At 40.8% G+C, this 14,410-nt stretch overlaps 2 protein-coding genes across 2 annotated transcripts; both read left to right on the forward strand.

The window, feature by feature from the left end:
* Positions 1-1,639, forward strand: LOC146696155 (ribosomal biogenesis protein LAS1L-like). Its single transcript, XM_085474044.1, has one exon. It carries the CDS (start codon positions 200-202, stop codon positions 1,637-1,639), a length of 1,440 nt encoding a protein of 479 aa, XP_085330170.1. The 5' UTR covers positions 1-199.
* A 4,015-nt stretch (positions 1,640-5,654) lies between these two features.
* On the forward strand, positions 5,655-14,410 carry LOC146696156 (glutathione hydrolase 5 proenzyme-like). The gene is made up of 10 exons (XM_085474045.1): positions 5,655-5,730; positions 6,855-7,032; positions 7,121-7,281; positions 7,510-7,656; positions 7,790-7,920; positions 8,798-8,973; positions 9,140-9,231; positions 12,579-12,685; positions 12,855-12,965; positions 13,052-14,410. The coding sequence occupies exons 1-10, from the start codon at positions 5,655-5,657 to the stop codon at positions 13,187-13,189; spliced, it is 1,317 nt and encodes a 438-aa protein (XP_085330171.1). The 3' UTR covers positions 13,190-14,410.

Consider the following 14,410-nt stretch of genomic DNA (forward strand, 5'->3'; position numbering starts at 1 on the left):
CCGCAGGGTGAACGTCAGCCACAAACGAAGCCGAAGAAAACGTTAGCGTCATTTCCTGGTTGCTGTGCGACAAGCAACTGTAAAACTCGAAGCTCTGAACGCGGTCCTCTGTCATATAAATCTGCGAGTGGTCTCTGCGTGAGGCGAGCGGCTTTTCCCGGTGAGTGAGAGATTGAGCGTGAGGTCCGGAGCGCGCACAATGAATAAAAAGGGCTCTGAGAAAACACGCCATGTGGTAGCCTGGCTTAACAAAGCGGAGTGGGATCAGGTTCGGGACTACCTTTACTCGATGGACTCCTCTCTGCAGAGGTTTGCGTTAGAGAGGATATCGGCTTGGAGGGCCAGGTACGCTAATAGTTTTCCCGTGGCCGTGGACTGCACAGCAGACCTCGTGCGCTGCCAGGTGCGGGACCGGTCCGGACAGCTTACCGGAGATGACTTGACCCTGATGTACGGGACGGCCCTGGTAAGATTTGTTAATCTTATCACGGATCGCCAGCAGGGGAGAAAGGCCCGGCCGCTGAGGCAACTGGCTGGAAACTTGAACATCCCCGAGTGGGTGGTGGATCTGAGGCACGAAATCATGCATGGGACTCTTCCTTCTTTGAAATGGTGCCGAAAGGGATGTAAGGTGGCCCTGGAGTGGCTCCAGCAGGAGTTTTGGTCCAGACAGCTTGGAGGAGGCCCCGATGAGCAGCTCGTTGCCAGGCAGAAAGAAGTGGATGCCTGCAGAAACGCTCGGGAGCTGCTGATCTCTTTTCAGAAGGACCAGTACCAAGCTTTTGATGATGGGTCTCCTGAAGACAAGGGGAAGAGCTTGTGGCAGGCCCCCTTAGCAGACATGAGTTCGTTGCTGGGTGAGATCAAGCAGTTTGCACTGGGGTCCAGGGAGCTGTTGATTGATGTGCTGCTGGAAGACGGTTTTCTTGTTCCTACCATGGAGCAGCTGGAAGCATTAGGCTGTGCAACATCTGACAGTGCCAGTCCCACTGAGCCCAGAGTCCCACAAACCTTCCTGCGCTTTTGGCTGCCCCTGCTAAAGATGCTTAACTCTTCGTCTTTCATTCACCTCTTCCTGGAGAAGCTCTTTGTGGAACTGAAGCTGCTCAGCAAAGAGCCCAACGGTCACAGGTGTTTCTATATTTCTGCATGGATTTCAGAAGTCTTCCTCTGCAACAACAACAAATTTGAATATCATTTTGAGACAAGGTTGCAGAAGAAAGCCAGAATGAAGGACAGGATTTTCATCGACCGCATCAAGCTGAGGTGGCAGCAGCTTCTCTCTGCATGTCTGGATGCCCCCTGCATCAGCACACCTCACCTGATCCAGCTAGTCCTGAATGACATGGAGCATCCCCCCCCTCAGGAAACCAGAGAGAAGCTGTTCCAGCTCTGCTCCAGCTACACACAGACAGAGCGCTCAGAGGCCAGCACACCTCTGCAGCAGCAGCAGCCCATATATACTGTGAGTATGCTGCTGGACCAGATGCAACACTCCTCACCGATGGACTCGGAGAGAAGTGAGGACCGCAAATGGGCAGACGTGCAGGCTGAAAGAGCACTTGCCCTCAGAGGTTCTCCGTGGCAGGTGTGCACTGATAATGTCACATGGAAGAACTATACCCTTGGTATACGCTAAAAAATCTCCAAGAACTGCGAACATATGGGCTCAAATTGTGGTCATAAATATTTTGTACTTGTAAATCAGGATTTGTATGTGTAAAAAGAATTTGTGTGTGCCTTAGTGATGTGTCAGTTGTGAACGAAATGGCTCTTAGAGCCGGGTCTTTGACGTGAACGACGCAAGCCGGCTCCTTATCGCGAGCCTCCCAGTCCTACTGCCAGTTTCTGGAAGACACCTTCTTCAAGCAGTGGTACAGGAAGAAGTCTGCATCCTTCAAGAAAAACATGATTTTCATGCAGGACAATGCTCCATCACACGAGTCCAAGTACTCCACAGCGTGGCTGGCAAGAAAGGGTATAAAAGAAGAAGAACTAATGACATAATGACATGGCCACCTTTTTCTTTCTCTCACCCTCTCTCCCTCTTGCACTTTTTTTTTGCTTCATTCCGCATTTGAGCTTTGCGCTGGGATGAGGGGGGAGGGGCGGTAGTTACACTGGCAGTAGCACAGGAACAGAGCAGGAGGGAGAGAGAATGCAGGATCCACATTTTCTAAAAAAAAATTTGATTTGTCTGACATTAGAACAGTTCTCCACTTTGCCTCAGTCCTTGTTGAATGAGCTTTGGCCCATTCAACATGTTTATGTTTAAAATGCAACACCGCCACCTAGGGGAATTTCCAATATTAAAATGCCTTTATTAAATGCATTTGTTAAAAGACAAAAAAGGATTAATAAGCAATTGCAGCCCAGAGAATAATGAAAGGTGACTGTGGTACAGCCAACTCTAATAGACTCTAATCGAGTCTGCAGAGAATGTCCACACATAAGGTCTTCATACAGTATTAGTCTTTTATTTTATCCAGGTAAAAAATCTCATTGAGATTAAAAATTTCATTTCCAAGAGAGCCATGACATCATGGCAACAAAAGTCAAAATAGACGTACCACATAAGTATATAACATTTAAAAAAATACAATATCCCGTACAAACATGTGAGAAATATACAATAACAGATCTAATTAAGAGCGACATTAAATACAATGACACTGAGTAAAAGAGTTATTCTCTCGTTCCTTTAAGACAGACTTAAACTCCCCCAAGGTAACCAATTCTGATCATTTCAGTTCCTCCTGCAGATTATTCCAGGAAGCAGGGGCAGCGTATTTAAAAGCCTTTTTCTCCAATTCTGTTCTGATTTTTGGGCCAATCAATTGTATGATATTGTGCGAATGAAGGCTGTATTGGTTGTGGTTTTTACACATATAAACACATAAATAAGATGGAACCAGCCCAAGGAGAGGTTTATAGATAAACATCAACCAATGGGAGAGTCTACAAATATGGAAAGATGGACATTTAGCAGCAGCATACAAAGAACAATGATGTACACAATTTCCATAACCAGTAATAAAAAGTAAAGCACAATGGTACACAGTATCCAACCTCTTTAGGTAGTGAGCAGGTGCATTAAAAAATAAAAAGCAGGTCACCAAAATCCATTAAAGGTAAAGAAGTTGCATGAATCAAGTGTTTTCTCATTTGGAGGGAGAAACAGGATTGATTTCTAAAAAAGAAACTTAGTTTTAGTTTTAACTTCGACACAAGCCTTTGAATTTGAGTTTTAAATGACAAATTCTGATTTATAATGATCCCTAGATACTTGTAAGATGTGACCATTTCAATTTCAGTTCCTTGAATTGTTGTAATCTTAGGAGATGTAGCTAACAACTCTTTGCCATTTGAGGATAACACGAACTTGTATTTCTATCGATTTAACACCAACTTAAGTTGGGTTAAATGGGACTGAAAAACATCAAAGGCAGACTGCAGAAATTGCAGGGTTGGTGAAGGAGATGAACAAGAGATAATTGTATCATCTGCATAAAGATGAAATGCAGCATTTGACAAATTATCACAAAGGTTGTTTATGTAAAGAGAAAAGAACAATGGCTCTGATATGGAGCCCTGTGGAACTTCATTGGATACTTGGATACTGGGAGAAAAGAGGAAGTTTGCAGTCCATTGAATCAATGATGTCATTAACCACTTAAATAGCAGCAGTTAGTGTGCTGTGTTGTTTTCTGAATCCTGACTGATGTTGGAAAGAACTGAATTTTTGTCAAAAAAGTCTTTCAGTTGTTCACTAATGAACAGCTAAACTCTGAATCTAGAACTTTTGCTAGAACACACAATTTAGATATGGGCCTGTAGTTATTAACATCTGAAGGATCACCTCTTTTCAGCAAAGGGAGAACACAGGCAGATTTCTGTATTATAGGGATCTCACTTTCGAGAGGCTAAGATTAAAAATGTAAGTTAGTGGTTCTGCTATAAAATCTGCAGCCAACTTAAGACAATAAGGATCAAGTTGATCTGGTCCTGCAGATTTATTTAGATCCAACAGATTTAAAGCCCTGTGGACCTCAAAAACATTTAGTGGAGAAAAACTGAAGGGTTGGACCAAAGATTCAGTTTGAGTGGTTGCAGAGAGAGCCTCCTGTTGATTAAGCTGTTTTAAATCTGGATATAAAGATTCAAATAGAGATCCTGAAGAATGAAAAAGCTCATTAAAGCAGTTTAGAATATCACATTTCTCCATTAAGGTGCAGGAGTCTTTTACGACAAAGGCTGGCATCTCATTTGTAGTTATGTCTCCATAAGAAGATTTTATTATTTTCCAGAATTTCTTAGGATCGTTCAGATGTTTAGTAGTTTTTGAAAGATAGAATTCTGATTTGGCCTTTTAAATTAAGGAAGTTGAACGGTTTCTGAGCTGTCTAAAAATCAGCCAGTCCGCTTCAGATTTGGTTTTTCTGGCATCCCTTTTTTTGAGTAGACTGGAGAGCTGATGTCATGGTCTGGCTGGCAGACCGTGGGGATGTGGGGAAAGGAGGACCCAAAACGCAGACTCTGCGATGCAAACAGTGCTCTTTATTTACAGTGAAAAGCTGTAAACACAATAACTCCCCGTTGCTCCCTTGAACCCCGTGTGCATGCTTCCCTCCGACGTCTGTGTTCGTGCTCCCTGCTGTTGTGTTTCCGCACACCCCGTGCGTGCTGCCTTTCTGGACCACTCTTCCTCCTGCAGGGAAACCATAGAAGCAGCCGTCAACACTAACCCTCGGCAGGTATATACGAACAGCACTGACATATACTGACACACACTAACTTGGTACGATAACTCAATGATCCCACGCCAGTGGGAGCTCCAACATTCTCCTAAGTAGCTCCCCCGACGAGCCCTGGGCCCTATTTCAGGAAGCCGGTTTAGTGCAAACTCTGAGTAAGTATACCCTGAGTTAACGAAAACTCTGGGTTTTCGGTTTCACAAAGCGAGTTTAGATTAATTAACCCTAACCCTAAGACAACCAGTCCCAGTTGAAATCTCCAGCCAGCACAATTTCATTAAAATCTAAAGTAGATCGTTTTTCACTAAGTGAAACTAAAGCCTCACTACTAGCTGAGGGGGGTCTATAACAGCCCACAATGGTAATAAAATAGCCCTTCAAAAGTTAGAGCTTGAGGGCAAGAAGTTCAAACTGTTTACAAACAGATACTGATGATTGGACAGTAACATGGAATTTGTTTTTTACGTAAATTGCAACACCGCCACCCTTTCTGGTGCGGTCGCAACGGAAAAGATTATAGCGCGTTATTGCAATGTCTTTGTCAGTAACCGATTTTGTAAGCCACTTTGCTGATAATGTAAGAATATCAGTATATAACTCTTTCATCCAAATTTTCATGAAATCAAGTTTGGGAAGAAGACTTCTGACATTTAAATGAGTGATACCAAGACCCGTTCAAGCTTTAAAATCACAAGGAGTACTCAAGCATTTGCAATCTGGACCAGGATTAGGTTGTATTTCCAGATAAAAGAAGCAGAAGAACAAAAACATTTTCTTTTCACAGATTTTTTTTGTAGTTTAACAGACTGATTTCTCTTACAGCTCAATCTCTTTGGGTGGTGAGAGAATTGGGAAATAAACCAGTGATATGGAATAAATAAATCAGTTAAATCAGATGGAATGAGATCTCTGCTGATGATCACATTTGAGAAGCTTCTAAAAGATGTAAAATCCCACCTTGTTCCCTTTGAGAGGAGTAAGAAGTATGATTTCCCTTGTTCTGCAGACTGTTCCTGCACCTCATGTAGACAAAAAGCTGTCAATAAAATCAATAAAGGAAAAAAGGCTACTGAGGATAACATGCTGACTAACAGGGAAAAAAAAGGTAGACCCAGTCGACCTGTGGTAGAGCCTGGTTGTGGCCAGATATAGATATAATCGTCGCATTAAACAGCTTCTAAGAGCAAGATCAGTTACTGAATGGGCTGTTCAACAATAGACAGCTTGCCAGAATGCTGTCCCATCTTTCCCATTTTCTGGTCTTCAATTAATGTTAATTCCTCCCCAGGACAAATCTTAACTCTCCTCACAAGTCCATCTTTATCAGTCATTGTTTCTAATTTGGCTAATCTCCACTCGTTCCCTGGCAGATTATCTGTCTGTGGAGGTGAAGCTGGAAATGTTGTGAGATGCTAAAGTGGGGCCAGAGACACAGGCTGCTGTGGATGCACATGTCCCTGTCCCTTATGTTGCTGTCAGCAGAGTACAAATGACCTTCATGCATTACTCCCTGATTGTCTATAGTGTGTTGACTTTGAAGGGAAGCTGTGGATCCATATGTAGAATCAGCATAGTCTCTGTTAAGAAGCGTCTTTTGACAGCATTTGAGTATGGGATGGACAGCAATAAGAACTGGGAGTAGTTGGAGCAGTTCACTTGTGGCAGACATTAAAAAATAAAGAAATTAGACATTAGAATATGTGTGAGAAAGATGAATCAAGAAAAGAAAGGGGGCTACAGACACTATTTATTTATGGGGCCCAGAGTTCTGTGCTACACTCCTGCACACAGGCTGCATAAACAGTAAGAAAAGTAAATATAAGATATGCTAAATGCTTCTTTGAGCCAGAAATAGTGTAAATATAGTGAAATAAACTTAAAATAACTGTAAGATGCAAAATGTTATCTCTAACATAATCAGTTACAAACACACACATTTCCCTCTGAAATGGAGCAGAATAGAATAGAGTATTTACAAAGCACCAAATTATAACAGACATCATCTCAGATTTAAAGGTCAGGACCTTACAGTTTAATCAAAACACGAGCAAATGTATGTGGGACTTTCCAGCACTGACTACCCATTATCTATCTAACCAGGTAGCAAATGGATTGGGGTTCCTGGGGAAATTCGAGGTTATGAAGCAGCACACCGGCTTTATGGGAAGTTGCCGTGGGCCGACCTCTTTCAGCCGACCATCAAATTAGCCAGAGAAGGATTCCCTATTCCTTACTACCAAGGTCAACACATCCCACGCATTAATAATACGTCACTACGGTATGAAAAACACCCACAATGTGATTTCAAAAATACAAAGAGCAAACAATGAATGTTTCAGCTTTATTTCGCTGTCTTTGTCTTTCAGGAAGTTATATTTAGATAAAAATGGGAACCTGCTTAAGACCGGTGATACTGTGAAATTTGAGAAACTGGCTGACACTTTGGAGATGATCGCAAACGAGGGACCAGATGTGTTTTACAACGGAACAATAGCAAAGAATTTAACCAGTGACATACAGAATGAAGGTATTATCAGACGGGTTTCATCCTGCTCTCTTTCTGACCGTTTTCTATGTCTGCCAGGCACAATGATCTAATTACAAATTACAAAAATCTATTGGTTTTGGAAAACTGTAACATGATCCCTCACAGGCTACACTGTGATCTGTCTCGATCCATTCAAACTCTTGATTATGAAATTCATTGTGTTCATTTGTACTCAGCAGAATCATTTGTTTCACTGTTCTTGCTCAGGAGGAAACCTCACACGGAAGGACTTGGAATTGTATGAAGCTAAAGTGACTGATGCGTGGAATATTTCTTTGGGAGAGTATAAGCTGTACTTCCCTCCGCCCCCTGCAGGAGGAGCCATCCTCAGCCTCATCCTCAACATCATGAAAGGTTCCTGATTGTTGCTTCTAGCATGTAGAGTTTGATTCATATAGGAAAATGATCCTTATCAATCTTTACAAATGTGATACACTAAGAATTGATGTTTTCAATCCAAAAAATAATTTTTTTTTTATATTTTCAGGATACAAAATGGAATCAGAACCTAAGACGACTGATGAAAAGATTTTGTTTTATCACCGTTATATTGAAGCTTTAAAATTTGCCAATGAATTAAAGACAAATATCAGCGATCCAAACTTCAGCTCAGATGAAGTAAGTATCTCAAAATCCTACAGATTTGCACCTGCTTTGTTGCATAAAGAATGATTCTATTTAAGTGACTAAACAATTAAAAGTAACAATACCACATCACAAAACACAAAACAAACCGCCCCTTGCCTGCAGCTCATCCACAAACTACACCCCACCACAGTCAGTTTATGCACACTGATAATGAGTTGAGGTTTTTTTGTAATATCTCTGAGTTTTGCACAGTTGGACTTTGGGTTAATTTGCTGGGGTGAGATTGTGACTTTGTGTTAACAAAGTGCTTTTACAGAAGTGTTCACCTTTGTTAATGATCAATCAGGGGCATTTGATTATCAGTACCTGGCTGCTACTTACAATTAAAGTTCTTATAGAAGCACTAAGGGTGTAGAAAACCAGTAGAGTGCTGTAAGAATTTCTTTGAGTCTCAGCATTTTCATTTCAGCATCATTCTGAGCAGTGATGTAGCTTTTAAAACATATACATATAAATACAAGTTTTAAAAGCACATAAACCTAAATTGGCTTAATATTTGTCTTTAATTTAGTATGTATATATTATTGTTATTATTATCTTAGTATTTAAATATAAGTATAATTTTGTGTAATGTGATGTTTTCAGATACTCTGTAGTTCACACAGATGACTGAATTTCAGAGACTCTATCTTTGGCAGTCATATGTTGAGCTTGATCACTAACCAATATTATAACCTCTAGTATTCATTCATTCATTCATCTTACATCAGTGATGGATCAATGATCAAAATTCTGTTAACATTTGGCTCCAATTTTATAAATTTCTTGACAGCAATGTATTTTCTGTAATGTGCATATTTATTTAGTTTCATTAATTCATTTTATTAATTCTCTGTATTTCACACAGATGGCAAAGAAACTGACACAGGATAGCTTTGCAGACAGCAAACGAAGCTTGATCAGCAGCGACAAGACTCGTGATCCTGGCATCAACTTGTATCTGGACAGCATCGGCACCACACATGTATCTGTGCTGGCTGAAGATGGATCTGCTGTGTCTGTCACCAGCAGCATCAACGATGAGTCAGTACCTGCATCATTCTGTTTCACTGCTAGAAACCAGCTATCAGATATTTTTCTTTCTTGAAACTGAAGATTTAAGAGATTATGGAGGAACTTATTTTTAGACTATTTCTATACTACAAAGAGTGTCTTGGCTTTGTAGTTAATTTAGTTTTTTTGTTTACAGATTCGGCTCCAGGGTCCTCTCTCCAAGCACTGGAATCATTCTCAACAACCAGCTGTCTGACTTCTGTGGTAGAGCTGATAGCGTCTCTCCTGGTAAGAGATCAGTAGGATGCTTTTTACATTTATTATTTATGAAATACAAGTAATTAGACGAGGAAGGTGGATTATTTCAAAACTAATACCACAAAGAGTTAAATTTTTTTCCTGAAATTATTTTCCTGACAGGACATATTTCTTTAAGTAATTTCTAATAATGGCAAAATAGTGCCATTGAGGAAATGAGAGGAGAAAATGGCATTTCATAATTCATTGTGACGCATCATATTTTGTTGATCATGGAAAAACTAAACTTGTTGATCATTTCCACGATGTTTTGCCAAACTGAAACACATCATGTAAATTTGGACTAAAATTGCATTTTCTGTTTAATACCATAGCCTGCTAAAATGTTTGAATGTTCAAGAACAGGCACAGTTTTACTACTGCTGTAGTAAAATCTGTTTCCATGTCAACGTGTTGTTGTGTGAAGTTTTTCCTTCACACTGTCACCAAGTACTTGCTCATAAGGGGCTCTTCTTATTGTTGGGGGTTTCTCTCTACTGAAGTGGGTTAACCTTATAATATAAATGTACCATTGTGATTTGACGGTATATGGATATTTATATTCATTTAAAATTATATAGAGGACAGCACACTGGCACGGTGTTGCCTTATAGCATAGGTGTCAAACTCTGGCCCGCGGGCCAAATTTGGCCCGGAGCCTAATTACATTTGGCCCGCAAAGCCATACCAAATTACTATTAGAGCTGGCCTACTGGTATTATACAGCTAATAGATATATTGTTTAGTATTAAGCTTTGCTTGTTCCATATTCAGTTTTTCAGCAAAACGTGTTTGAGTCCATAAGAAAAGATTCATTCTTATATCTGGAGGAATAAATATATTTCAATAAATATTAATGTTAGCCCGCGACTTTGTTCCAGTTTTGAATTTTGGCCCACTGTGTATTTGAGTTTGACACCCCTGCCTTATAGCAAGAAGGCCCTGAGTTTGATCCCACTTGTGTGGAGCTTGCATGTTCTCCCCATGTTTGTGTGAGTTCTCTCTGGGTACTGCAGCATCCTCCCACAGTCCAAAGACATGCAGTTAGTAGGGTTAGGCTAATTGGTGAATCTAAATTGCCCATAGGTGTGAATGCGAGTGTCTCTCTGTGTTAGCGCTGCATCCGGCTAGCGACCTGACCTCGGTTTACCCTGCCTCTCGCCCTATGGTAGCTAGGATTGGCTCCACCACCCCTGCAACCCTGAGAAGGATAAGCTGAAGATAATCGATGGATGAATCTATATATAGATCTATAATATTGATTCAAGTGTGTTCAAGGTTCTGTATAATTCAGTTTGGACATAGCATCATTCAAACATTAATCTAACACACTGACAGAGTCTCAGTAATAGCTGCACTTTGAAAGACATTTCACTTTAGTTTGATACAGATTCAGTAGAGATAACTCACTTGTTGTGTGTGCACTTTCATCATTTGTTGATAAGCATGGGCGGATGCAATTCTAAACTTGTTTGTAGAGCACAGGTGTCGAACTCCAGGCTTTGAGGGCCAGTGTCCTGCAGATTTTACATGTGTCCTTGATCAAACACAGATAAATTACCTCCTCAGCGGCTGTATCCCAATTCAGGGTCTGCAGCCTTAAAGTACGCAGCCTTAACGGTCCACAAGGGCCGCGTAATCAAAGACCGCTGAGGCCGGAAGTGCGAGGCTTGTGAAATGGGACGGTCTAGCCTCTGTCGCGCTGCCCAGGTTGCCTAGCAACCATGATACTAACAGCTGGAAACGTTTCATACAGCTTTGTTTGACAGAAATAAAGGAGAAAATCTTTTGTTCATTTGTTTGTTTGTTTCTACATGAGCTTTGATCATTCTCCGTAAGATTAAGCTCAGCTATTGAACGGCGTATATTTTAAAGTAAAGGCTTTAAAACCAAGTTAGCACAAACGTCACTAATGTCACATAACTTTGCCGACATGTGGCCAACAGTAATGTTTAATGTTCTTCGTTATTAAACATTTGCACATAAATAAGTGACATAATATTCAGTACTTACTTAAAGTTTACTCTTCGGGCGCCCCTCATCCGCCGTTTTTTTTTTTTTTTGGCAAAATTATCGACACCCACCGCCATGCTATGCATTATGGGATATGTTGGGCCACGAAGTCTACACTGCTACATCCTTAAAATTCAGGGAAATGAAGGACGCATTTGAGGGCAGCATTTCGAGCAGCCTTTGAATTGGGACAGCCTTCGTCGCGTCGCTGTGACGTAATCTGTTGGGTCTAAACTCAGACCCTGCTGTATCCAGGACTTATTCCCGTGAAAGAAAAACAAGGCAACAGCGATCAATCGATTTACTTGCAAGGGAGGCCTCGTCGGTATCTCAGAAACGCACTTCGAATCTCCTTACGAGTGACCCCGATGATGGCCTCCTCTCGCTGCCTTTTATTGAAAACGTTCACACAATAAACAATAGTTTACAAACACCTCCCCTCATAACCCCCCTTGGTTACAAAGACAAGGCACTGTATGTGTGTGTTCTCCTGCTGACCAAAAAGGGTCATAAAAGCATAAAAGCAGGAGCAACATCCTTGGTCATAAAGAGGGTAGTCTCCCCCACACCCAATTCATGGTTCACCCTAGATAACAAAGTGAAGCCATACAAAGGGGAGGAAGTTTACCAACATCAAACAGACCTTCACAAGGATGTGCCTGTGATAAAACACTACAGCCCCCACCCAGAACCTCGAGAATCTGGGGAGGGGGAAGAAATAATTTCTTTCATCACAGAGTTAAAACAATGTAGAAATGGTAAGCATAAAAATGACAAACATTTAACAATTCACTTTAACATAATCGGCCTTGAAATGCGTACTTTAAGGCTGCAGACCCTGAATTGGGATACAGCCAACATGTCTTGGAGTTCTCCAGAAGCCTGGTAATGAACTAATCATTTGATTCAGGTGTGTTCTCCCAGAGTCTTATCTAAAACCTGCAGGACACCGGCCCTTGAGGCCGGGAGTTTGACACCCCTGTTGTAGAGTATAAAAAATTCAGGTATGAAAATACTGCATGAAAATACAGTCACTGATTCGTGTATGAAACATTTGTGTAAATGATTTATGCACAGATATGTGTGTACAGACTGATTTCTGTTTTCTAGTTTTGTCATTCAAGGTCTTTGTTGTTGTGGTGGGGCGTGGTCTGCGGGGCCGTGCGGACGCACCTGCACGGCATCCGCAATCACGCCCGCCGTGTTAAAACACGGGGACTCAGGGGTTGGTGTGGTGTGGTGTGATGTGAATCTAATAAAGTTGGCTCTGAACGTCGCTCCGTGGTCCCGCCGTGCCTTATTCATGCCACAGTTGTATTTCTCAGGGGAGCGGCCTCCCTCCAATATGGCCCCATCTGTGCTGAAGTCTCCGTCGAAGACGCTGGTGATTGGAGGGTCTGGTTCTGAAACGATTCCACCGGCTGTGGCCTCGGTATGTATGCATGGTACACACAAAGGTGCCGTTACATATTAAATAAAATAAATTGATGTGGACTGATGCTGGTCTTTGCTGTTAAAGCTTGCATCATAGCAACAAGATTCTTCACCCTAATTTATCCTGTAATCATCACTTTCTCATCTCATTTTTTTTTCTCTCCAAGGCGCTCATGAACCACCTTTGGTTTGGAAAGAGCCTTAAGGAGGCAATTATTACGCCTGTTGTTCTTGTAGACTCTAAAAGTGAAGTAAAACCTGAACCCAAGCTTGAAAAGGTAATTTATTCAATGTATTTAAATGATAAATTAATAAGTTCTACTTCTCTTGTTCCATCTGAGTCTCTCTCCTCTTTGCCCTGCAGGATGTAGTTGATGGTCTTGAAGCTCTGGGACATAAAATAGCAAAATTCTACAACACAGTTAACGCTGTGGAAAAGGCGGGCAGCTGTATCTCTGCATGGTCTGATGAAAGGAAAAAAGGCAAAGCTGCTGGTTACTGAGACCAAGAGTCAGTGATGTCAGTTATACAGCATGGTCTTAAGGTTATGGACACTGCTGTAGCTACAACATTGGTAAATCTATATTCGTCTGTTAACTGATAGATCATTCATGCTTTGCTCATGTGTATAAAAAGTTTGTAATATTGAAAACATAATGCAACGATCAGATCAGTTAAATCCCAAATTTCATGCAAAAATGTGCAAAGATAGCACTGTAAAAACTAGAAATGTAATTTTTTTAAAAAGTAGGGATTGCTGTTGATATCCGCCTCAATTTTTTACAATCAATATGACCTTCTAAATATTTGTTTATTTTGGGTTTTGATACATATAGAATTGACTAAACAAGGAAACAGCTTTCAGGTCAAAATGTGAAGCCCATGCCTGTTTCTTTGACCTGCATTCTTTCTAAAAAGCAGGCCAGCAGGTTGAGACTGACTGCAGAAATCTTTGGTTATAGTAAACAATTCATATTTTCAAGTCTCATCAAATTCATGTTTACTTTGTAGATTTTAGCCCACTGGATAGTCCAGAAGGGAGATAAAGTAGGGTACACTTTAGGGCAGACCTAAGTTATCTATCAATTGATTTGTAGTTTAACCCCCCAGCCCCCACCCAATGTTTTTTATTATTATGTTTTTATATTTAGTTTTCATATTAAGATTTTGTGCTTCGTTAGTTCATCCTGCTATTGTTTTGCTGTTATAAAGTGTGGGTAATTCTGCTGATGTGCTCAGGGTAAAAGTTAATCTGACAAGCAGTTTGTGAGGCAACAGTTTTCTTTTTACCTCGGTATCTGTCTGAGCTCCTGTCTGTTTATGCTCCAGAAAAAAACATGAGGTCCAGTTCAAGATTAATGCTATATATCCCTCGGGCTAAACTCACATCTCGTGGTGATAGAGCCTTCTCTGTGGCAGGTCTCAGACTTTGGAATAAATATTCGATCTGCACAAGCACTTGATCAATTTAAATCACTTCTAAAGACACATTTTTATGGCCTGGCTTTTAATACATTATGACCCAAGCATTTTGGTCTTATTTAATAATATTAGTTATTGTTTTAATTCTTTCAAGATATATTTATTGAGCAATTCACATGTTTGTATGACAGTGGAATTTAGAGCATCAGATAGTTGCTCTACTTTTGTACATTAACATCACATAGCATAACAAAATGTAGCATAACATAACATGGTACAATACCCTCCCACACACCCACAA

The sequence above is a fragment of the Copadichromis virginalis genome, linkage group LG12, assembly GCF_057382275.1.
Source record: "Copadichromis virginalis isolate Kocher_CV1m ecotype Utaka linkage group LG12, C_Virginalis_male_GT1.1, whole genome shotgun sequence".
NCBI classification, from domain to species: Eukaryota; Metazoa; Chordata; class Actinopteri; order Cichliformes; family Cichlidae; genus Copadichromis; species Copadichromis virginalis.